Source organism: Pelecanus crispus, chromosome 5 (genome assembly GCF_030463565.1).
Source record: "Pelecanus crispus isolate bPelCri1 chromosome 5, bPelCri1.pri, whole genome shotgun sequence".
Lineage (NCBI taxonomy): Eukaryota > Metazoa > Chordata > Aves > Pelecaniformes > Pelecanidae > Pelecanus > Pelecanus crispus.
This window is the reverse complement of record NC_134647.1, coordinates 35519057-35544332: the sequence shown is the minus strand read 5'-3', so window position 1 is coordinate 35544332 and position 25276 is coordinate 35519057. Positions and strand designations below refer to the sequence as shown.

At 39.0% G+C, this 25276-nt stretch overlaps 1 protein-coding gene across 4 annotated transcripts in view; it reads left to right on the top strand.

The window, feature by feature from the left end:
* Positions 1 to 25276, top strand: part of MYO1B (myosin IB) — a 98421-nt gene that overhangs the window by 42337 nt on the left and 30808 nt on the right. For all 4 annotated transcript variants that reach the window (XM_075710049.1, XM_075710047.1, XM_075710048.1 and 1 more), the window contains exons 6-12: positions 2251 to 2314; positions 11804 to 11902; positions 12274 to 12377; positions 13272 to 13419; positions 14097 to 14215; positions 15012 to 15098; positions 15423 to 15488. In XM_075710049.1, coding sequence (XP_075566164.1) covers positions 2251 to 2314; positions 11804 to 11902; positions 12274 to 12377; positions 13272 to 13419; positions 14097 to 14215; positions 15012 to 15098; positions 15423 to 15488 — 687 coding nt within the window. The remainder of the gene's footprint in view (positions 1 to 2250; positions 2315 to 11803; positions 11903 to 12273; positions 12378 to 13271; positions 13420 to 14096; positions 14216 to 15011; positions 15099 to 15422; positions 15489 to 25276) is intronic.

The following is a 25276-nucleotide window of genomic DNA, read 5'->3' as shown; positions in this document are numbered from 1 at the left end:
TTAAAGTCGGTGACCGTGTGCCTAGCAACTGGTCTGCTTAGCAAGTTGATCTTTCTGTGTGATCTCATTTTCCGTCTATATGTATGCTTTTTTTGTTTGTTTGTTAAAATTCCGACTTCAGGTTCTCATTTTCTCTCTGTGATGTTTCAACCTGTGTTTACAACTTTAGTTTTAATGTAAGCATTTGTAATGTTACTTTTTTGCTTGTATTCTTTATAAACAACTGATTGAGTTTTGGGGTTTTTAGCATGAAACTGAATTTGAAATTACAGGCATTGATTGCAAAAAAAAACCAAACCCACCCAAAAAAAACACAAACCAAACCAAAAAAACCCCAGAAACGAGAGTTGGGAGATTCAGAAGTGTGAGTATTCACCATAGTTTCTCCTGCTAAAATCAGAAGACTGAATGCAACTTTGTAATTTGCTCACTTGCGTGCAGAAGAGTAATATAGAGGGAAATGTGGAAAGTAGACAACGGAAGACAAATTAGTACGCTGGAAAAATGGTGCATTGCAAATAAAAGTGCATGGGTAAAAGCCTGAGATATGGTGACACTGAAGAGTGGCTTTTTTTCCACATGGGTGACTTCTCTCCCCTTCCCGTCTGATCCTCGAGGGTTGCCGATGTCGTTTCCACACGGCTATGAATGCTCTTTCTGTGGCTGTCATTGCCCCTACGTGTGAACAGAGCGAAGGGTCTTCATTGCAGGCCTTGCAGGCTTCACAAATGTCCATGCAAGCAAGGTCAGGGCCAAAATTTGAGGCACTGTAGAAAATTTTTTTGGATAGAAAGGGTAGAAAAACTGCAGCTGTCAGAGATGACGTACTACAGAAAGGAGGAGGAGACAGAGACGAGGAGAGGTGCCATTTGCAAACAGAAGTCTTTCCAGGACAAAGTGCAACCAACTAGTATTTTGCCTTTCAAGTCCTTCCTTATAAACACAAAGCTAAAAATACTTTTGGAACCATCCAGCTGGCCCAGTCCTTGGGAAATTAAAGTTTCATTATCTGATTTAATTCTTTATCTCTGAAATTTGAATCAGCTCAGAATTAACTTCAAACAAGAAAGCACAAATACTGTCCTGTCTAGCCTGCCTCAGCTGCCAGCAAGGAGAAGAATAGAGTTTAAGTAGAGTCAAGCCAATCTGGACAAAATACCCAGTAAATGAAAAAATATCTTTGAGGGAGTCAAGGTAAAGTGCTTGGTTTTTATGTTCTGTAATTAAAATCAAAAGAGAAAGAAAAAAAGAAAACTCTTGCTAACTGCAGTGAATAAGGAAGTATAAACACAAGGTTTCTCTTTTCAATAGGTTGTTTTTGTCCTCTGTTAAGTAAGCACCAGAGGGTGGTGAGATCATTTCTGTGCGTGGCTTGTGGAATTTGGTTGAATTACTACCAGCAGTTTTTATCTTTCTGAACTTCCTTGCCAATGTGAGCTGCGCTGCTTTTGCCTTTTCTGCACAGTATGGGTCTGTCCATTTTGTCACTGTTAAAACGTAGCTGTTACTACATTAAACACTTGTCATATAAATTAAAATAATGCAAAGACCAGAGAGATCTTCTGCGATGTTGAAAAGTCAAACAGAAGTCAAGGAAACACACTGTGCCAGCACAGCTAAAAATGAAATCGCTTTTGCGGTGACAGTCTGTTAATTGTTGCCTCTGGTCTCCTGAGTTACGAGGCAAAGAGTTCAGTGGGAAAAATCCATCACTTTTACAAGGCAGGCACACGCTTAGGGACAGACACCCCACGATTACTAACAGTAATCGTTGCCAGCCAGTCCTTCAAGCCAAACTAAATGGCTATCCTTCAACTGCCTTGATTCACGCTCCAAGATTTGACACTGAGAAAATAAGTCTGTGTGGAAGAAAATTTCTTCCTGCATTCTTCCGTTAATAAGCATGGTAATACCTACATGGCCGCAAGTATTGTTTGGTGTTCTTGGCGTTCTGGTGAAAGTTTGTATAACGTGCTTTTTCTTCATAGAACCTTAGAAACTGAGCAAATTACTGGGTTGCATTACAAACTTGATTAATGCTATTCTCATGAAAATCTCTGGCCGTGATAATGCAATTGTCTTAGAAGCCTTGAATCATTTTCTGTTTTTCAGAATTTGACTTGAGTATACAGGAGGTTGCCAGATTGCTCTTTTAGCCTGTAAAAATAACCAACTAATTTCTTAAAAAAAATGTCTTGAGCAGTTTTTCTTAAACAGAACTTACAGTCTTAAAATATGTTGCTTTCACAGGGAAAATACATGGATATTGAGTTTGATTTCAAGGGTGACCCACTTGGAGGAGTTATAAGCAACTGTGAGTATTACTTTTGGTATCAGCATATTAACAGCTTAAAATGTTTTGTTCAAAAAGGAAGGTGGTTAAATTATTGAAAAGGTCAGCTGCATTTGTCTAATCAAATCTCTCCATTATGTGATAAATTCTGTTTTTTAATTTTATTGTTGTTTTGGTGCTGAATAGTGTACCTTAGAGTAAGGGAAAACAGACTTGAAGTAGTCGTGAATAATAAATGTACTGTACTGTTTAAAAGGTACTGAGCAATGTGCGTGTGTTTGTATATTGTCTCTGAAGCTGGTAGCAGATGGATGAGAGTATCTGAGGCTCCTTTTATACTTGAATCCCTGGGATCAGTTGTGTTACTTGAGTTGATGGGTCTTGTATTTATGGTAGTTGATGTTTGACGTACACTGTTTTGTAATTGGTAAGAGTGCTCCAGAGTATGCTGGAGAACACCACGAGGTGGATACGTTTATTTGGAATCAAAGTGTTCTGTACTAATTTTAACACACCTCACAGTGTAGGAAAAGGCTTATCATGAGAGAGGATGAGCAGCTGTTGAGTTTAGGGAGAGAAAGGTGGCCTCAGAGGTTGTTACTTGATGTGAGGATGCTGCTAGGAAATCTATAGCAATGCAGAAATTTTAACCAGCGCTCTGTTGGGAAGAAAGAGGCTGGGAACTGAATGCCAGCCCAGGATGCTTTGACTTGCCTTCGAGAATTTAAACGCAGCTTTTAAAAGAAATTGCTCTTCTGTGCTATATATAAAGCTATGTTTGTTTGTTTTACTTATTTTTGCAAAGGGATGGAGGAGGGCAGTGAGTGACTATACTAGGTGTCACTGACCTAGCCTTGACCTCTCTTCCCACTCAGCCAAATTCGTCGCTGTTTCTAGAGACTGACTTTTGACTCCATTGGAATTTTACTGGTTGTGAAATAATGAGAATCATCCAAGGTGAACTGAACTCTCCATATATAATATAAGTATTTTAAAACATTGTGAAGAATTTTATGCATAAATATAGGTTTGGGTTTTTTTCATAGGGCAAACATTTTTTCTGGACCAGGTCACCTTTTGGAACTGTGCCTGAAAGAGCATGATTTTTGTGAAAGAGTACGTCTTGAAACTCAAAGCAGTCACTGTTTAAGTGTTTACGAGTATCTATTAACTTTGACATTTGGCAGTCAACGAAATTAGAGGCCAAACGTACTGAGTGTATTCATCAATAATTAAATACGAACAAAAAGGTTCTAGCAGGCTAGCTGTGTTGTTTGTTTCTTTTTATTTCACATTCAAAACAGGTACATAAAAATGAACCCTGCTTTGTAGAGTGGTCATTCAACAGTTTGTATTTGAAAGTACTGTGCTGAGTCATCTAATTAAAACATTGTGTCATATCAAAAGGCGATCTAAATAATCTGCCTTATAAATCTTTGCATGTTGTAATTAGAACATTACATGTAATTACAAAGATGTGATGACATATGTAATCAAGGGCAGACATATTTTTAGATCTTCCTACAAGATGCCTATTTTAGGCATTTTCCCTGTCTTCTCATGTTTAGTAAATATCTAATAGCAAGAAGATGAATTTAAATTTAAAAATAAAGACCTTATGTGTAAGCCCTGTTGTGGAAAAGATGTTATTTGTTGAACTATGAAACACCCCATTCTTGGCAGGGTATGTCACAGGTAAATACTGAGTTCCTGTAGCTGTGTGTTAATATACCTCATCTTTGATTTAATGTTTGCAGAATTTGACAGTCCATCCACCTCTCTTTAAAAGAGATTTTCTGTACAGTTTTAAAGCAAGTTTGTTGCCTGCCTTAGTTCTTTTCCACACATCTGCAGCATTGCATTGCAACAGAAATGTTTCTGTTGTGAGGTATCACTATTCTGGAGATATCAGGGGCTTAAATTCTGCTTAAACTGCTTACAATTTACTCTGGTTTCAGTCAAATTTAGGATTTGTCTTCTTAATTCATCAAATAGGAAGTCAAGTAGTGCTGAAGTTTCCTATCCTTAAGAGGAAAAGTATGATTAGTTTGTTCATAAATTTTCTTTGCTTTCTGTCCATCTGTTGGTTTGGTGTTAGTGTGATGTGAAGATGGTGTCATAATATTTTGATTAAACTTTAATAGTTGTATCTGATGAGCTTGGTTTCCAAACATCAATGAAGTTAGCGGGCTTTTTGCATCGCAGCCTATGTCACCAAGCTGTATTTCATATTGTGAGTGGCTGGAAGCAGACACGGTGAACATCTAGTTTATTTTGGTGGCAAGAAGGGTAATGAAGATAAGCTACTAATTTTATCAGACTGGTAAAGATAAGCAGAGACCCATTAGGCTAAAAGGTCTTGTTTGAAATGGTCTGGTCTGCCCTACTCTGAAATGCTGTGAATCTCTGTGAAAGGCTAGCCAATCTGCCCGTGACCCTTCTTGGAGAGGCCGATGCTATTGTGACCTTCCCTTGCGCCATTCTCCTGGTGCCCTTCAGTGAGCGCTTACTTCTTAATGACAGGGGTTCACCTACAAGTGAGCCTCTCACGGGATGGAGCTAGAGGGTGAAATTATCATGACAATGCATATTGCATGTCTGTCCTGTCCAGTCTGCAGTGAATGGAAATGTCCATGGGCTTTAGCAGGAGGTGATAGATCTGAAATGTTTAATGTGCTGCAAATGGAAGGGTAAATCTTTTGAGTAAAATTAGAATGGGAATAATAAGATGGAAGGGATTGTAATGGAAGAGGTTTGTAACAACTATTAAGTCAGAATGGTATGTTCCCAAACTGAAGATATTTTTATGTTTGAACAGTGTAAAATACATACAGACTCATTACATGTACATTATATGGCTGCTCAGAGCTTCTGAGTGCACTGATTTGTAAGGCATTTGGCATATTGCTATATCATGGTGTACAGTCATAAAAAGGAACTTGAGAGTGGAAAATTTGAGATTAATGTGATTTATGCAATCTTTAAGTATATTACTTCAGTCAGGAATTTTTTCCCCTTAGACAACAAAAGAAATTATTTCATGTAGCATGTGTTGTACTTGTTTTGATCCTATGTCGGCAGCAGCTGAGGCATGCGGGTGAGTAGGAGAGTGAAGGCAGCTGAGTAAGCTGAGGTATATGGTAAGCCTGAGTTGTTTGAATCCTCCCTTTTTGATAGTTTTCTGTGAAAGTCCCAGCTTGTTTTCCTAATGGGTGGGAGATGCTGGAATCTGTGTAAAGTGAGGTGCACAGCCCTGGTGCTAGCTAACAGCCAGCCCATCCATTCATGGGCTGACCTGTTTCACGTGCATGGGCTTAGGAAGCCCAAATTACTCTTGTGAGCTCTCCTGAACACTAAACCCTTGCTGTAGTCACCTGTGACTGTAGGTATCCCATCACTGTTTTGTCACAAACGCCAGTCCCTGGTTAAAGGTATGCTGCTGCTCTAAAATGCATTTACAAACAGGTAAATTGCATTTACATTTTCTGTCACTGAATTGAGTGTGAGGTGTATCTGCTCTTTCTGTCCTCCCACGGGATGTTTCGGTTACTGCTGTTGCAGCGAACACTTGTCAGTGTTTATGTGCTCAGAGGCTTTTTCCCAGAGCACTTGTGAAGAAAGATGGTTGGAGTGTTGGGTAAGTAACTTGCTTTCACCAGAGTGTAATACTGTGGAAGTAAATTACAGAAACCATCAATACTATTCTTAGTTTTCCATTTCTTATAACTACCATGTTAGCGGGGATGGGAACAGGATAAAGGAGAAGAGTAGTTTCTTTTCCACCTGTAATTACAGAATAAAATATATTTTATGTAAAACCGGGTATGTTTGCTTTCAAAGTAATAGGTGCTAATTGCAATAGTTTGTACAGCTCTAAAATATGACTCTGTCCACAGATGCTCTGTCTGTTTTGTACTCCAGGCGATGTTTGTGTGCACACTTGGTTTATTACTTTTGTGACTGGTTTTGTGTACACTTCATTTTATGGTTGAAATAGTTTTGCGTGGTACAGTCCGAAATGTTTCCCACTTGCAGTTGTTCAGACCTTTTGAAAAGTAGGGATCTTGTGATATCTTTCCCAGAATATTTGTGAGTCTTAGATTTTCATCTGGGATTTCCTGCTGAAAGATACCTAGCTTTTTAGCTTTAGGTGATCTTTCCTAATCGGCCTAAGCCCTTCAGTGATTTAATGATTAGCTAGAAGATAACAGTAGTGCTAGAAGATAAGTGGGACAGGTGAAGTACAGTACAAGTAATGCCTGCTTTTGAAAAAGCCATTTTTAACGAGCACAGTGTACTTAAAAGTCCAAATAACAAGTGATTAAGAAAGGGCTCTGTTTTGCCATTTTTCCAACAACAACATGAAAGAAACCCATGATGTTTATCTAAAGCAACGACTTTTTAAAGTTAGCACAGTAATAGTGATAACTTTACAACTTATTCTTCTTTACAACTTGTTTGTTCTTTTAAAAGACAAAAGTAATTACGCACTTACTGGGAAACCAACAGCTCAGGCTGTTGATTTTAGTTATGTGATTGCTGTTAGTAATCTGCTTTGCTCAGGGAAATACAGTACCAATTTTACAACTAGACATTTTAGAAAGAGACACTCATTCTTGTTGATTTTTTTTTTTTTTTTTTATCTTAACGTGTTCCAACATCTCCCTTGGTGTTTCAGTTAGCACAGTTGCCACTTTTAGGCAATTGTCTTGCCTAAATTAGGAAGTGTATTAAAAAAAAAAAACAACCCACAACCAACAACAAACAACACTAAACATTTTGATTAACTCATTTTTAAATACTGCTTATCACTGGAGTAATCAGGATTTAAGACTCCTAAAATTGTGCAATAGTAATTTTTTCACTGTACATACTGCCCAGATAGTAGGTTTTGTTTGATACCATTATGGATCATTTCATTCAAGAGAATATTATTATAAACTTGGTGGGAATAATATGAAAAAGTTCCTGAGAAACCACTACTATATTTTCTTTTTAATCAGTGACTTTTTTTTGATGACAACTGAAGAATGGAGGTAGGAAAACAGAAAATATAATTTAACATAATCTGGGTGTAAAGATAAGCTTCTGTGGCTAGAAAATGTTCTGTAACTTTGGCTGAATAGCTAAAAATGTCCTTGGTTGTGGCTGGCTGAAGAGAATATGACTAAAATAAACTTTTCCTGGATTATTCAGAATGTACCAAGGTAGTGTAGTTTTTTTGTTTGTAGTGTTTACTTAGTGCTTTCTTGAATGTTGATTCAATTTCTAGTATATTTAGAGAAATACAAATATCCTAAATTTCTCTGCATCAGTCAAGTTCATGGGTCAAGTAACTGAAAAGAAATCATGTAAATTTGTACGTGTGGTGGGTTGACCCTGGCTGGATGTCAAGTGCACACCAAAGCCGCTCTATCACTCCCCTTCTCAACTAGGCAGAGGAGAGAAAATACAACGAAAAAGCTCGAGATAAGGGCAGGGAGATCACTCAGCAATTACCATGATGGGCAAAACAGAGTCAACTCGGGGAAAATCAGTTTAATTTATTACCAATCAAAAAAGTAGGATAATGAGAAATAAAACCAAATCTTAAAACACCTTCCCCCCACCCCTCCCTTCTTCCCGGGCTCAACTTCACTCCTGATTTTTCTCTACTCCACCCCCCGAGCAGCGCAGGGGGACAGGGAATGGGGGTTGTGGTCAGTTCATCACACGTTGTCTCTGCTGCTCCTTCCCTTCTCAGGGGAGGACTCCTCACACTCTTCCCCTGCTCCAGTGTGGGGTCCCTCCCACGGGAGACAGTCCTCCATGAACTTCTCCAACGTGGGTCCTTCCCACGGGCTACAGTTCTTCACGAACTGCTCCAGCGTGGGTCCCTTCCACAGGGTGCAGTCCTTCAGGAGCAGACTGCTCCCGCGTGGGTCCCCCGTGGGGTCACAAGCCCTGCCAGCAAACCTGCTCCAGCGTGGGCTCCTCTCTCTCCGCGGGGCCACAGGTCCTGCCAGGAGCCTGCTCCAGCGTGGGCTTCCCACGGGGTCACAGCCTCCTTCGGGCACATCCACCTGCTCCTGCGTGGGGTCCTCCCCAGGCTGCAGGTGGATATCTGCTCCACCATGGACCTCCATGGGCTGCAGGGGCACAGCCTGCCTCACCATGGTCTGCACCAGGGGCTGCAAGGGAATCTCTGCTCCGGTGCCTGGAGCACCTCCTGCCCCTCCTTCTTCACTGGCCTTGGTGTCTGCAGAGTCGTTCCTCTCACATATTCTCACTCCTCTCTCCAGCTGCAGTTTGTGTCCCATTGTGTTTTTGGTTTGTTTGGTTCCCCCCCCGCCCCTTCTTAAATATATTATCACAGAAGGGCTACCACTGTCACTGATGGGCTTGGCCTTGGCCAGCGGCGGGTCTGTCTTGGAGCTGGCTGGCCATGTGCTCTATCGGACGTGGGGGAAGCTTCTAGCAGCTTCTCACAGAAGCCACCCCTGTAGCCCCCCCACTACCAAAAGCTTGCCATGTAAACCCAGTACAGTACATTAGTGTTTCCAGAGGTAGTCGGCATCGATTTCTTTTTTTTCTTCTGTGTTGAGTTCGGTTGAATGGTTTAGCAGGATGCTTACACAGATCTCTCGCATTCAAACCAGCATTATCTCGGAATAACAACCAATCTTCAGAACCTGAGGGATGTAGCTGGATTCAGTCATCTGAACCAATGGATATTCAAACAATATAAGAACAATATAAGAAGTGTAAGGAAAGTATATTTGGTTTATTTATTGAAATGCTAATTACGGCAGACAAAGGGAAGAAGTTTTCTTAAGAGTAGGGCAGATGGTCTGGATCTTTTCTACCAGTCTGATTTCAGTCTGCATGTGGGCATAAAAGAAAAAAAGCAGAGAATAAATACAGCTTTAAAACGAATTGGTAACAGCTGCTTTGTTAAGGTAAACACCTGATTTTCTGTCAGTAACTACTTTCTGGAGTCTTTTCCTCAATTATGAAAGCTGTCACAATATGGAATATTGGGATTTTGGAAAGCTGACTGTTAGTTAGCCTCCTTGCTTCTAAAAACATATAAATAAGATAAACTACGGTGGAAAAGTCCAGGACAGTTATCCTTCTAACATAACTCATTTGACATATGCTCAAGAAACTGTTTGTTAAATCTGCTGAAGGCGTGCATGTAATTAGAAGGCGGCTTACATGTAATATTTTGCCAAGATATGTAGCTGAGCTTTTATAACAGCATTTGGGTAAATTTATATATAGAATGTTTTTAAACCCAAATAAGCCAAACCGCTTCACAAGCTGCATTGCTTCAACATCCTTTGAAAATACAGCTATTTCCTGAAGTGTGTGTATCCACTGCGGGAGCTGAAGTTGTTTATTTCTTTGAGATTAAATCTGGCTGTGATCCGTTCCAACACTTCACTGGAGAACCTTCACAGCCAGCGTGACTCTGAACTGCCTGGCGCTCACCTTGCCTTTCTCAGCCCAAGTGTTAACACTTGGATGGTGGACCAGCCTCTGCCTTTCAGTTATGAATTAAAAACTAGGGAGGATCCGGTATCCAGTAGTTAGGCTAATCAGCTGGATAGTTAGGATGAACCACAGCTCAAGGAGGGGAGCCCCACACTTAGGTGAAGTCAGAGGTATTGAGGTTGCACATGAGGCTGCTGGTGAGAACTACACCTTCTGATCTATGCCTTTCCAACATAGCATCAACCATCAGATGTTAGTTATCTGTGATTTAAAAAAAAAAAAGCCAATAAAATGGAAAAAGCAAAAGCGGAAATCTGTAACCTGCCCCATCCTAATGTAAAGATGAGCTGCTGGTAACATGGGGTAGCCACTTGTTTGGGTGTATCTTGGGTGTACTTTGTCATCAGGATGTACAAAACTTCCAGGTGCTGAAACAGGGCCACCTTTGGAAGGAAAGAGACTGTAGGGTTATTCAGTTATAGAAGCACAAATGTCTATTCAAAGAAGGTTAAAGTTCTGACGTGGTCACACAATGCATTCAACAGTGAAGAGGTATTTGTCTTCATACAGTCACATGCTCTGGTTGTTGGGAGCTATGTTCAGTCACCTACTCTGGTGGCTGCACTTCTCTTGAGCAATTGCATGTTTATGGAATAACATCATTCAGCTGGTCTGTAAAATATTTGAAACTTGTCCTACTATAAGCCAACCAGAAGATTAATAACGCTGTCTGAATTTTGCCATTGTTGTCACTTGCTAATTATTAGAGCAGAAATTAGTTTTTCAATCTGTCTTGCTGTAGTTTATTTGGAGGAGGGCCTCCTAAGGCTTGTATAATTTTGTGGGTTGAAGTTTGGTCTTTGGTTCCCATTCCATGAGAAAGGGTGTAAGCTTACATAATTTCAGTGGGCAACACAAGCACAACAGGCTGCCTGTAGCTAGCGAAAATATGAATACCCTCTATGGCACACCTCCTTGCTCCTCCATTTATGGAGCGAACTCCAGGGCAGGCGCTCCCTCTCTGGCTAATCCCTGGCGTGCCTTGCATGGGCACAGCTTAGAGAGAACTTAACCCCAGTCAGAGCGAGCTGTGGTGGGTTCGCTATCTGGAAGAATGGTCTGGAGCCCTCGTGTGCCAGTGAGAAAAGAAGGACAACCCCCCCCCCCCCCCCCCTTTTTTTTTTTTTTTTTTTTGTACAAAACCAGCAAGTGACACAGATACCTGTCCAGGGGTTCTCTTATCGCATCCCTCTCCCGGTGCTCTGGGGACCACAGCCTTTCAGTGCATTGTATTTGTCACCTCCATGGTAAATATGAACTAGAGTCTGAAGTGTTTGCAATGTGTTACAAGTCATTCTACTTCTGCTGTCTGCCTGGATTCCTACCCTTATTGGTAAGGCTTAGAAATGCGCCTGTCACTAACGGCGGTGGACAAAGCAATCTTCTTGTCAAACTACTCAATCAGTGCAGTGATGCTTTTCAAAGTGCTGCTTTTCCACTTCCCTTTAAGTGTCTTATGATGGATCTTCTGTCAGTTCCATTGGTAATTATTTCATAGTCTGATGCACCTGAGGATCACAGTGCTACATGATTATTCAGTTTAAAAATCTTTCTTTATTTGGCTTCCCCCTTTCATTTCCTATCTTCCATGTGCTTAGCCTGTTAATATTTCAGTTCTTTTCAAACTTTCACACATACAATCATTCTCACCAAATCTTAATTTTGTGATGGTACTGTAAATCAGTTGATGTCTTTTGAGCACAGTGCCTCCCTGACCTGAGTTTTCTTTGCAGCTTCTAGACTGCAGCATTTAGAAGTGTAGTGGGCTTACAGCTTGCTCAAATAACTTTCTTGTGAAATACGTACTAATGTGATACATTGTGATAAGGTTTGTGCCTACCATTTGTCATCATCTAATTTGCTGCTGCTGATATCAAGCAATGAAGTAGAAAACAATGGGGGATTATATTCATATTAAGGGGGTTTGCTCCAACAATCTTTCCCTGACCTGTGAGATTTTATTTGTTTGTTTAGATCTGCTAGAGAAGTCTCGTGTTGTTAAGCAGCCAAGAGGTGAAAGAAACTTTCACATTTTCTATCAGATACTGTCCGGTGCATCGGAAGACTTCCTCTGTAAGTGTTGCCCTTGTGCCATTTTCAGATATGAGTCTTCTTTATATTTAATGTGCTGTTCCACACACATCTTCTTTTGTGGGAAATGTGATATTGATTCATTTTTCAAATTATTGGTGGTAGTGGCAATAGTAATGCCTGAAGTAAATATATGGTTTGGTATTATCCAGACATCTGAGTCAGAATTGGATTTGCAATGTATTATAAACAAAGAAGAAAGCCTATTCTTATTCAGAAAGTTTGTAATTAAAAGATCCTTAAAGAAAACTTAATCCTACTAATAACAGCAGTTCTTGACAATACTGGTTCTGGAATAAAAGAGCTACTAGCAGGAATGCTGTTACTAATGATATTTTTATCTGATTTATTAGGCAAACTCAAACTGGAGCGGGACTTCAGCAGATACAACTACCTGGGCCTTGATTCTGCCAAAGTGAATGGCGTGGATGATGCTGCAAACTTCAGAACAGTTAGGGTAAGAAGCAAGAGGGGCCGGGTGTAAACCCCAAAGGGCTCAACACTAATGCAGAGTTCTTATGCCCTTGGTCTGGCTGTTGGCGCTGGGCTGGGCTGGGAGGGTCGTCTTTTCTGAGTGCCAGGACTTTTCATGCAAGGTGTAGTGTGTTTGCACAGGAAAGCTACAACTAGAAAATACAAAGAACCAAGTTTCTGGAGTATTCTAGTGGGGATATGAAAAAGGCCAAAAAATAGAGGGGGGAAAAAAAAAGAAAGGAAAAAAAAAAAAAAGGAAGGGGGGAAAAAAAAGCCCAGACCCCTTGATCAGATCATGGGAAAGGTTATATTGTGTACTTGCTTATGATGGCAGTGACTGAGCTTCATGAACCAGGTGATGCTGACCCAGTTGAAAGAAAAACAGGGCTGGGATGATTCTAAAGATGATTTATTGTGGTGTTTTTGCTTGATTGTACTCCGGGACAAGAAGAATACAGGACCCTGTTACTCAGTGTATGCAAATTTAGATTCTCAAAGTTCCTGGCTTTTACACCAACAGAGTGGACTGAGAAGACAGCAGTACCTGTTCATTTGACTGTGAAAAATTGGGTTGGGTTATAAACTAAATTAAGTGGCTAAAAAAATGTACTGCATTTTAGAAACCCCAAAACTGAATGAATCCTAGAAGTGGGCTGGACTGACATGCCAGCTTGATTACCAGATCTTCCTTAACCTGTCTTTTATATTAAAAACTTACTTATCTAAGTGTAGTAATTATATCACGTTCTTTTTGTAGCAAAAGTGTTCATAAAACATTTCTAATTTATGCTAATACAGGTAAATGGTGAATTTTGCAAGTATGATCTGTTTAAATGTTGATACTTTTATCTCATAATTTTATCTGTCCCCTTTCCAGAATGCAATGCAGATTGTTGGTTTTATGGATCATGAAACACAGTCTGTTTTTGAAGTGGTGGCAGCCGTTCTGAAATTGGGAAATATTGAATTTAAGCCTGAATCTCGCGTGAATGGCCTGGATGAAAGTAAAATCAAAGATAAAAACGGTAAGATGAGATTAGCGATGGGAGGAAAACCACTAATTTGTCTGATGTTATTATTAATTTTGTAGTTTCTGTAGACTTACAATATCCTTATAGATTAATTAAATTAGATTTCTTCCAAAACTCACCCGCAGGCAAATATGGGTTGAGTTCTGTGCAATTTCAATCACGCTGTTTGCAATTCCAAATATTATTATTTTCTTTTTTTCCACTTTATTAACACTTTCTTCTGAAATGTTAAATGGTGCTATGCATTTCTGCAACTGCTTGGTTATTCTGCAGTGGAGGCTTTTTGTTCTTTTGTAATAGGGTATCTGTGCCTGTAGTGTCAGATTCATTTGGTCATGTTTTGCAGTCGATACATTTTGAAAGTTCATTTATTTTCATTTGAAAGCTTTTCATCATGAAAAGTAGTCTGTGGTAAATGGAAGACAAGTTTCTTCACAAAAATAACGAGATAGAAAGTGCTTTCAAAACCAGTAACTCTGTTTCCTCATGCTGTGCATATTTTTAAAAACTTTGCTTTGCTAGGGGGGAGAGAGTGTGGATGGAGAACACTTTTGTTCAAGAAAACCTGTTTTGAGAAAATACCGAACTACTTAAAAGCTAATAGTTTGGGGGAAGAAAAAGCAATGATACGAAAGGATTCATTATAATTACACTCTCTTTTTTCATGCTAGAACTGAAGGAAATCTGCGAGTTGACGGGTATAGACCAGTCTGTATTGGAAAGAGCTTTCAGCTTCCGGACAGTTGAAGCCAAGCAAGAGAAAGTCTCAACAACGCTAAATGTGGCTCAGGTAAAAAGAGGTCTTGATTTTAAAGAAAAGAATCATTTTAAATGGCAATTTATTCTACATGACTAAACTGTAACTGCCCAAATAAAAACTACAACTAATAGGCTGTACTGAATAAAACATATCACAGCCTAAGTGTGTTTTTTCTTCAGCAGTTCAAATAAGTGTTCAAATAGACTGGTTGTTTTGGTTTTGTGTGAATTACCTCAAAAAGATGAGGGATAGGAAAGTGTTGCAGAGAATGAAAAAATGAAACAGTCCTGCACAAAACGCATGTTGAAAGTATTGTGGCAGACTGTTTTCATTTAGAGCAACTGGTGTGATTTCATGTGAGTTGTACGCCCTGGGCTGCCAAAAAACTTTTGCTGCCAGTGTGAATTTATCTTTCTGTGACGCTGTAGAGCCAGTGTGATTGCCACCTGTGTCTCATCAGCTCAGGCTAGCAGGAATGTCGTTTCCCCGACCGCAGCTGCTCAAGTCCCTTTTCTTAGGATTAGGATGGGGGAAGTGAGTCTTTAGGGGATATCCGGATGAGCAGGAAGGGAGCTGAAGTGCCCTGATTGTGGCTGCTTTTCCAGCCAGCCCGCAGCCAGGAAGGCAGAGGGGTGCACCGGCAAGCCGCCGATGTTGCCAAAGTGTCCTGGCACCCCTGGTCTGGCTCTAGCGCCTGCTTAAGGCAGAGGCACTGCTGCCCGAGCCATTCTCACCCTGTTCATAGCGCTTTTGAGATACGTCAGTAACATAAAAAGTTTGGGATTAGCCCAGCATTTATAACATTTTTCTTCTTTCTTCTGTTCAGGCTTACTATGCCCGTGATGCTCTGGCTAAGAATTTATACAGTCGACTGTTCTCTTGGCTTGTTACCAGAATCAATGAGAGCATTAAGGTATTGTTGTTTTGTGCCTGTAAAAAAAAAAAAATCAATAGGAATCCTTTAAAGCAGACAGTAAAACTGTATTTGCCAATTTCATTTTTCCTGGTTGTACACTGTTGCACATGGTGCAGGTGAATAACTGTATCACAGCTCAACAAATTGCTGTCTACTCTGTTTTTAAGCTTATGAAAATATTCACATTAAGTGTATTTTGGGAAACCATACTTAACAATTTACAGAATTTGACAGCCTGCTTAGGAGAATCATTAGTTTTTTGATTCCCAAGTAAGAAACGTACAGATGATTGACTCAATGTTTAATTTTTTTTTTTTTAAGGCACAAACAAAAGTGCGAAAGAAGGTAATGGGGGTGCTGGACATCTATGGCTTTGAAATTTTTGAGGTAAGACCTTTGTAATGGTAAATGTTTAACATGAGAGCTGTTATTAAAGCTTAATAGAGTAGTTCATTAATTTGTAATCAGAATACATGTAATTTGAATCAAGTGTGTCATTCCTGACCAAAAAAACCCACTAGAAAAGTAAGTCAAAGAGAGATGTCTTAGCATGTCTGGCAACTCAAACAAAAATTTATGAAAGCCAAACTTGCGTTTTTACACCATAGGTAAATAAATATTTATGATGGGTAAACTAAATATATTTTGTTGTGGCATACATTCTGGGCATAAGAGAAATTCTGGCAGTGTCATTTCTGCCCTGAGGCATTTTGTGGATATCTTTGAACAAGTTTTGTATTCTTAAAAAAACACAACAAAAACTATATGTGTTTTTCCTGTCAAAATTAAACAAGGAATTCTATTCCATTTCATCTTGATTCACTTAGATAACTATTCTGTACCTATTCCTAGCTAATGATCTGTGACTCACTGCTCTTTGTTTATGATACTATTTTTAGACTGGTGGTATTTTGAAAAAAAACAATCAACGAGGAGTTTTTAATTGGGTTAGAGAACACCAGGGAGAGGGAGTTTTCATAAATCTCATTCTGACAGTTTATTTTAAGAGATTTATAGATCTTGGTTGGAATCTGTATAGTGTTTAAACTAGAAACTCAGTTGGGGAGAAAAATCAGTAGAAAACATGCAAGCCTTACCCACTTCCCTCTCTCCCTCTTGAAAATCCAGGGAGCGTGCTTAAACTGTGTAGAAGATGGGAATAATCCAGCAAAGAGTAATTATGCATGGGGGGGTGGTGTAAGTTTTACGTCACAAGCAGAACATCAAAGTATGTGCAAATCAAAATACCTCTACGAAGAGGAAAAACAAAGCTGATACTTGCTTCAAGGGTTTACTAAGCTAGGTTGTATTTTGCATTAAACATGAGAGCATATTTGTGAAAATATATTGCAAGTGGTCAGGTGGCTGAACAGAGATCTCAGTGCCAGATCTCTTTGGAGCTGGTCCTTGGTGTACCTTTAGAAAGCTGGACACCGGAATGGTACTGCTGGCATCTTTGGGCAGGACTCATGTTTTCACTAGCCCTTTCTTTTATGTTTGATTAAGGATAAACATGTAGGGTGAGGTTGGGAGACAGAAGCTTGCGCTAGCACACAAGCCAACTGAGTAATTGTGTTTGTGGGATGGTGTTCCAGAGACCAGATTGTTTCTCACATGTAATTTTCTTTTTTGGTAGGAGTTCAACGTCTTAGACGGTCATGAGTAATTAGTTGAGTACAGGAGATGTAGTTTTGCAGAAGAAAAATGAAAAAACAAGGCCCTTTTCACTTACCTTTCGTACTGAATTACAATGTAGCTTTCCCAATTCATACAAACTCAAAAGCTTTAAAATAATATGGGTAGTTATTGTTCACTCCTTTAAATGCTGAGTATTGGTTCTACTGGAAAAGGTGGGAAAGGTTTACCTTGTGACTTGAGGATCAAATTCATCAGTACGTTCATACAAGACAGGACTCTTCCTCTCACGAGTTAAGACCTGTGGTGAGAGCACTAGCCAAGCAGCTTGGTTCGGCGTCACAGAGACAATGGAATTATTTCTGAACATTCAAAATGGGAGTCAGGTAGTATGCCAGAAACATACATGGCTTGTACTATACCAGATTTTAATTTAAAGATGTTTGAAAATGAAACTTGATGGGTTGTGGTTTCTAAAGGTAACTAGTATAGTTACTGGTATTGGGACTGTGTGGCAGTGCTGTAATTCAAAGCGTGAATAACAGAAAAGAAATCTGTTACAGAATCCCGAATCAGCTGTTTTTCCAGTACCTCCCACTTAGCCATCTCTATATTTCCAGACAGGTTAATTTTATAATCAGAAACTGTTGACTTATTCTCAATTGAATCAAAAGCAAAGATATTCTTTCAAGGCAAAACAAAATTAATTTTCTACGCAGCTCTAGTTGGAACAAAAGATGATGTTATGTCATAATCGTTAAATTGAGTAAAATAATTCTGTAATGAACACTGTATAGGCAAAGTGTAACTGGTCTTGCAGTTGCTTCAATGGATGTCATGTAGTAAGGTCAATTAAGAGGATGCCTGTCAAATATTTTTATGTCGAGTTTTGTGACAAATGATCAAATCTCACAAAAATTATTAAAGATCCTGAGAAAATGCTTGCAAAACCAATTATTGTTGAGAATTTAAGTAACCACTTCACAGAAAGTATATTGTTTAAAGTTAATTATACTAAAACAATCAATAAATGAATGAAATTTTAACACTGTACAATACCGTAACTCAAGGAAAATTCAATAATGTCTTAAGATTTATAGCATAAAAAGTATAGTGCAATTTGAAGTGTTTTGCTGTGTGGTACATTTGTAAACATGATGGCTAAACATTCAAAATACTAGCTGAGGTGTAGGTAGTGGCAGTAATGATATCCATCTAATTATAAATTACTTAAAACCTCTGACTAAAAATGTGCAGTTCCCTTTTGAACCTAATTCTTAAGTCAGATTTTGACTTTCATGTCTGTTCTTGAAGTTTAGAACTAACATGATCTCTACAAAGAATGCTTTTTGGCAAAAATGTATTTGAAAGACTTCATCTGTAAACTTGTAAGCTATTTGATATGCTGAAGGTAAAAAGGACTACTTTAATGATGTTTTTACTCTGGAAGCAGATAGCTTTATCATTAGTGCATGTTCTTTGTCCTAAAGTGTCCTTGTACCTTGGAGACGAAACGTATCAAAAAACATAGGTGGTGTAGTAGGAGTTTTTTATATACATGCTAAATATTTACACATGAAGCTAAATACCATTGAAATGAGTAGCAAGATATGTGTTTACTGAAGGGTGATTCCCCTCCTCCCCTGCTTTAGTATTACACTTACTCATCGGGATTGCTGAAAGAATAAACTAATGATATTGCAGTTTTGCTGGTTTGTCCTGAGATTCTCACTTAAAAGTTATTGGAATACATGATAGAATAGTCTGCTTCCACTGCAAAAACATTGGTTTGCTACAGATTTTTCAGGGCTTTGTTTTGTTTCATAATGGGCAGGGCAGACAATATTTCTTGGGCCTTATTCTTGTTTAGGATGATTCCTTAGATTGTCCTACATTTCCTCCTGTAAGAAGAGTAAAGAAATCCAGATTTACCATTCTGAAAGATCCTACGCTTCACCTTTTGATGACAATAGCAGTCTTGTTCTATTATATGCAAACTGAGGTTTATATAAATGAGATTTTTTTCATCTGTTTTTGAAAGATAACTTTTTTTACCGTCCACTGTAATTTCTACTATTTTCTGTAATTTAAGGTGAAGTTAACTTACAAAGTAACTAGAGGTTTCCTGAAACTTAACAAAGGAAAGATACTGGAGTATTGATAATGCTGACATGTACTCTTTGGGATTTGATTTCCGCTAGTATTTTTATCAAGCACAAACCCCTTTTTTCAGACAAACCCAAAAGCTATCCAAGAAAGCAGATTTAAGAACTTGGCTGTCCAAAAATTCAGATTAGGGAATTTAAATCTATCGATAATCCTCAGCCTCTGTGGGTTTGGCAGATGTCTACAGTAAAGCTTGGCTAAACAATCTACAAAATAGGTGCTGTAAAGCTGTGTTTATTTTTGAATCCTGCCATGCCCTTTGTGGTAAGCCGTATGCTGGGACTGAATGTTTTGAAAGTGAAATGCTGAGATTCTGTGTGTGTCTGTGTGAATTGTCTATGGGCAAGGATTTAGGGACTAGGATTGGTGTGAAAATGCAGGCTACAGGACTGGGTTGGTTGTGTAGCGCTGCTGGAGCTTGAGCAATGGATTGAAGCCTGACACTAAGTGCTCCAAGTATGTCTATCCACATTTTTGAGTGGCTGCGTGCGTAGTCAGCCTGCAGTCTAGCCTGTGATTTGAGATGGGGTAGAGATGATGGTTGGTGGCACTGGGAATTTCAGAACCAGCTCAATTGCAGACTTCCTGGGGTAGGTTTAGGGCTGGTCCCGTTTTATTCCATGTTTGATTCTGTATTTTTGGGCAGAAGCGGTTTCTGCATCTCTACAAAATGTTGGGGTAGGATTGTGGAAGGGGTGGGGTTTATGAAAAAGAAATGAAGGCTGTAGAAGGCAGATGACTGAGGGCCTGGCAGGTTTCAACAGGGACGAGCAGAAGACTCATTCTGTTTGCTTTGGATGTTTAATTTTCTATCGTGTACATTTCCTGTGTAGACGAGGGCTAGGGTATGTAAAAATGAATGTCATGGAGCCAGTGTGAATATTTCATCCTGCCTAGCCTTCAGAGATAAAAATGTCTGTCTGTGCTAGTTGGCTTAAAGGCTTTATTCTGAATTTTCGGGCACCACTATGTAGCTGGTCCGTATGATGAAGCTAATGATTTGGAGTGCAGTTTTATGAAAGCTAAGGCTGCCAAACAAGGCTTATTCTTGAAATTTGCCAGGCCCTGAGAAGACAGTTTGAGAGTGTGAATGTTTTCTGCTCAATCAAGTTTATTGCACGTAGTTTAGCCTGACAAGAAGTGGGGACGCGCAGGGGATAGAGCTGCAAAAGTAAAGGCTGCAGAAAGAGAGGAACTGTTTCCATATGGCCCTCAGACATCTGCTGAAGGTTGACCTGAGGAGATGTGAATGCCTTGTCTTTGGGGTCAGCATCTGACCCACTCCTTTTGCTCCAGGTACACAAGAACATGCAAAGACATGGCAGCATCCATCCCATTCTGCATAAACCCAGCAGTAAATAAAAATGCTACCAACAAAAGAGCCAAACAAGCCACCCAGTGGTAAAACCGGGTCCATTTCTCACAGTCTGTGATGCACTGTGATAGTGCTTCTATTTATTTACAGCAATTAGCTTGTTTCTTGTGTGTAGAAGTCTCTTGCGGTGATAGAAAGAAGCTTGGTCATACTGCATGTACTATGTAAACTGTCATCGGGACATTGATAAAATGCCAATATCTTTATTGACGGAATTCATTAGAAATATGAAGAACGCAGTTTCATTATATTAATATGCTCATAGTTGTGGTAATTATCTGTTTTTTGAGGGAGGTAACCAAATAAGGAGGGGGTAAACATTGAAAATACATTTTTGAGATGTTTAAGGCATGAAAAAATATTTCCAATTTTACCGTAAACCTATACGACAGCTTGGCCCAGTTGCTGAATAGTTGCTTTGCCTTTTTCTATCCTGTTCATTACATGAAGGAAATTACAGTTGTAGAGCATGCTGAGCTCTGACAGATTGCTGCTGGCCCAGAGACTTTCTCCCCCCTCCCCCCAAGGATGATTTCACTGGAGAAGGGTCTAGTTATTTGCTAGAAAGACGACTTATTAGAGAGAAAAAAGCATACAGAGAAAACTGGCTTATCAGGATCTTCTTTTCATCTTTTTTTTTTTTTTTTTTTTCCTTCATTCTTTTAGGCTCTGGGGACCCTTGCTTCATGTCTTGACTTTGGCTCTAACTCAGCCATGGATATCTCTTATTTTGGTAGTTGCCTTAATCTCCAGACTGTAATTTCCAGCCACCTTTTCTAGGCACTCTACCTTGCAACAGATTTCCTTTTTGAAATCGTTCAACCCTTTTCTGATGCCCTTCAGCATATCATATACTGGCAAGCGGCAGTGCCAAAATGTGTGTACCCAGCCCTCTATTCGATCTGATCTCACAGGGCAAAGCCCAGTCTAGTGTGAAAGAGGAGAACTGAATTTTTAATCTATAATTGATCAACTACATCTGCTGGCAAGTGTTATGAAAGAGGGGAGCTTTACAGAGAGGAACCTTTGGTTGGACTCCTAGGTGCTGTGGAGATTTTAAAATAAATACAGTTAAAGCAATAATTTCCTTAAGTGCTAGAATGCTCAGAAGCAGAGGTGCATCCCAGGAAGTTAATCACCATGTAATTAATCACATTATATTTTAAGTATTTAGAGAGGCTTAGTTTGCAAAACATAGGTTTATGAAGTAAATCCTATTGGCTGGCTGTTTTCAACAGAGGAAATATTTGAAATGCTGGAACAAATATACACAAATGCCCTGCTTCAGGTTGTGAGAATAACGTTTTGCCGTACAGCAGCTATTCTGTCTTAGTAGAGGAATGGATATGATTATATAGTAGGTTCTTGCCTATTTGTAATCCCTTTTGTTCCAGGACTGTAATTTATCAGGTTGAGGGTGCTGAAGTGATTGTACCTGGGTTTCCCCACAGATCACACATGCGTTCTGTGCACTGGATTCACTGTAGTTTCTTGCCCTTTTAACTCCAAATTTGGTTTAGCCCTGTGTGTCTGAACACCACAGCTGAGAGCAAGATGGATTTCTGAGCGCCTGGTTCTCCACCAGTGCCAGTGACATCAATAAGGACTGAAGTTCGTTGTGCAAATATGGAAAATGGATAATCCCTGAAGCTTCGGCATATATCTTTCTTTCTTCCATTAGATACACTGAAACATAATTTGATTACATATACGTGGAATATTTATAGTTAAATGATATGCTTCTCTGGTTCTTTGCCTGTAGAGGTATTTACACAAAAGTACAGAGCTTATTCTAGTTTACATTAGATATTTTCCAATTAAGTTTGATTCCTCAAATGTTTGTATATGTAAACAGAAAAGTAAGGGATAAATATTGATGAATCTTCGCTAACTTTGAAAAAAAAAATTAAAAATTTGTTATAACCGGCTCACATGTAGTTCATTGCTTTCTAAGATAAAAATAGTGCCTTTTTCATTTTCTTTAAATGCACTTTCCCCATTTTGCTGATTTTTCATTTTCTAGCATTTATGTTTCTTAGTTTCATCTCATAAACTCGTATGCTTCTGTGGTCATACATAAAAATCCCTATCCCCAGACACCACAGTAGGATATAAATTAAATTTGCTGGTTGGTTTCACCATTCATTCCACCATTCATCTCAGTGAAGCGAATATGTTAGTCTTTTATCATCGTTACTTTTGCCATCTGGCTTTTTCTCTAGGAGCCTCAGTAGTAGTCTAGGGGCCTGATGGAACTACCTGGAATCACCTGCTTATGTTAGGAGGAGGTCAGAGACTTCTGATGCCAGGAGCTACTTTGGTGTTGAAAAAAGTTACTTTCTGGGCTGTATGTGTTAGAGCAAAAGCATCAGTCTCTGTATGTCTTCCTGCCCCGCCCCCACTCCCTTCCACCACCCCATACTGATCAAAAAGTTCATTTTAATGGCATTAGTCCTATTGATTTCAACAGACAGTCTCATGACTTGAAATGTTTAAGTTTTGTTTTAAATTACACTTTTCCTTTAAATACTTCTTATGTATTTTTTTAGCTGTATGTGTTCATATAAGGTATTTGAAAAGGTGTTTGTGAACACCTTTTTGTCAGTGTAGTTGTAGACAGCAATATGTAGATTTTTGAATTGGCTCTCAACAAGAACTGGTGTGATGAAAGATTAAGAAGGAAGAGGAAATACTGAGAAACACCTTGCATAGCTGAGTCTGTAGATTTGGATCAACAACATATGCTTGATTTGGGGGAAACAGTGGAGAGGACACAAGAAAATGGAAAACTTAAACTAGGACTTTATTAGTCAGGTGGAAGATAAGAATTTATTCCTACCTGCTAGTATGGAAAAGTACCCAGTCTCAGTTTTAAGTAGGTATCTTAGTTGCCTCAGTGTCTCTGGAAATCACTGGAATCCGGGTACTCAAAAGTGAATTTGAATTCTCTATGGGGAGAGAAGGTTAGAAGGTAGCTGGTTTTCATAGGAAAATGTCCTGCTTTAGATATTTTATGACACTCAGCATCGGCATATGGAGACATTTCTGCCTGAGACCAGTGAGTGACTTTTAGCCTCTTTTTTTTTTTTTTTTTTTTTTTTTTTTTTTTTACAAAAATATTTTTATTTTGTCTGTTTGCTATTGGTATTTTACTGGTATAATAATGTATATGGTCAGGAATATCCATATAGGTTTTTTCAGATGATTCCATGATGTGCATGACTGGAATGTTCCAAAGAAGAAATTAGGTAAAATATTAAGCAACAAAAAACACTTTCCAACTTTCAAGCTGCTGTATGCAATTCATGTAATAGCAGTGGTTCAAAACTAGAACTTTTTATCTTTTCATGGTTGACTCTACCAACCTGAGCGAGTACAACATCGTGATCTGCTTGTGTATATAAGCACTGTATTTTTGCATGGAGCAGAATTTTTTTGAGTTCAAAAACTTGCTATTCATGAAATGCCACCCTGATGCCCAGTAGTTTGAAGGTTGATAAAGAATAAAGCTGTATGAGCAAGATACCATTATTTGTGAAGTGAAAAACATGGTGAAGTAGGCTTTGATATTTGTCAGTGAATTTTTCTACTTGTCTAAATTTATTGTTGCCCTGATAAAAGATTGAGAGGATAAGCTGAGGGTAGTTGGTTGATTTGTATCTATAAATTTGACATGACTTTAAGCCTATCTCAGGTGACATCCTGTTTCTCAGCACCTTTAATTTAATTCGAGAGACAGTGAGGTTTTTTCTTCCCCAAATGTTATATTTTGTTTTCCACAGTGATTTCAAATGGATAGTTTGAAATGCTGCTATAAAAATGCAGAGATTGAAGTGATGCTGTCAACATTAAAGTAGCAGAATTACAGCCTGGAAGAGAAGCTGACACTTTGAGAAATGCTGGTCTTAAATACGTTTTTTTCCTATAATTTCCTAAGAATATTTGAATTTACTAACTCTTCCTGGAATTTTGGGTCCGATTGTGCTGCTTCTGTGTTGGTCAAAACCCTTTCTGTTGCTTAATGCGAATGGTCAGCGTGAGGAGCCAAGTAACAGTCTGATGGCTGTGTCCTTCCACCCAATTTCTCCTGAATGGATTTAGTGATGTGCTAGCACTGATTTTAACCATTCTCTGTTGCTTTCTAAAAAACAATGTCAGAAGTCCTTTAAATCACTTCTAGTTCTGTCATATTAATTTCTAGGAGCCTTCATTAAAATATTGGGGGACAATTAATTTGTGAGCATTCGTCTATGCTTTGTGAAGCCCTCACGTAATTAAAAATTACAGATATATATTAAGGGAGAATAAATTCACAATCTCTGTTGCCTTACTCAGATTTGCCCAGAGATAAACACTGTAATTGGTTTTTCATACAGTGTTTCTTAAAACCTGTAAAAGGAAATGCTGCTTTCTGAAGTGTATTTAATTTACCAAATGTCTTCTCTGTTCAGAGTTAAGTGTTTTGAGAATTTCAGTAATTCCAAACATTTTTCCTCATTTTCTTTGCTGTAATTAACTGTTAGTCTTTTGCTCTGTATCATACATAAAGAACAAAATTGCTACTGCTCTTCAACGACTTTTTTTCCTGGAATAGCAATTTTCAGTGGCTTGGCAATGTCAAATAGAATTTCATAGCTTAAAGTGAGTGATTTGTGAAGAACTCTGTGGATTTTGGTTTGCCTTTCTTTGGCAACCCATAAATATCGCAGATACTTAGCAAATCAGGAAAGCATCTAGCGATTAATATATTGTTAATGACCTTTTAGTTAGATGGTTTAGCTGGATTTGCAGTTCAGTTTCCATCCTCTTCTGAAGATCAAAGACTGTGTGTAATGTGTGAGCAAAAAGTCCTGCAGTCCTTGTAATGGGAACAACATGGTCTTTTGGAGAAACAGCCTTTCTGTGTTGGGTGGCATGTGCCTGGCAGGACGATGCAGAGTGTGTTTTACCCTTCCTCTTTGCCAAGGTGATGTGTCCTTGGCACAGCTGGGGTCCTTTT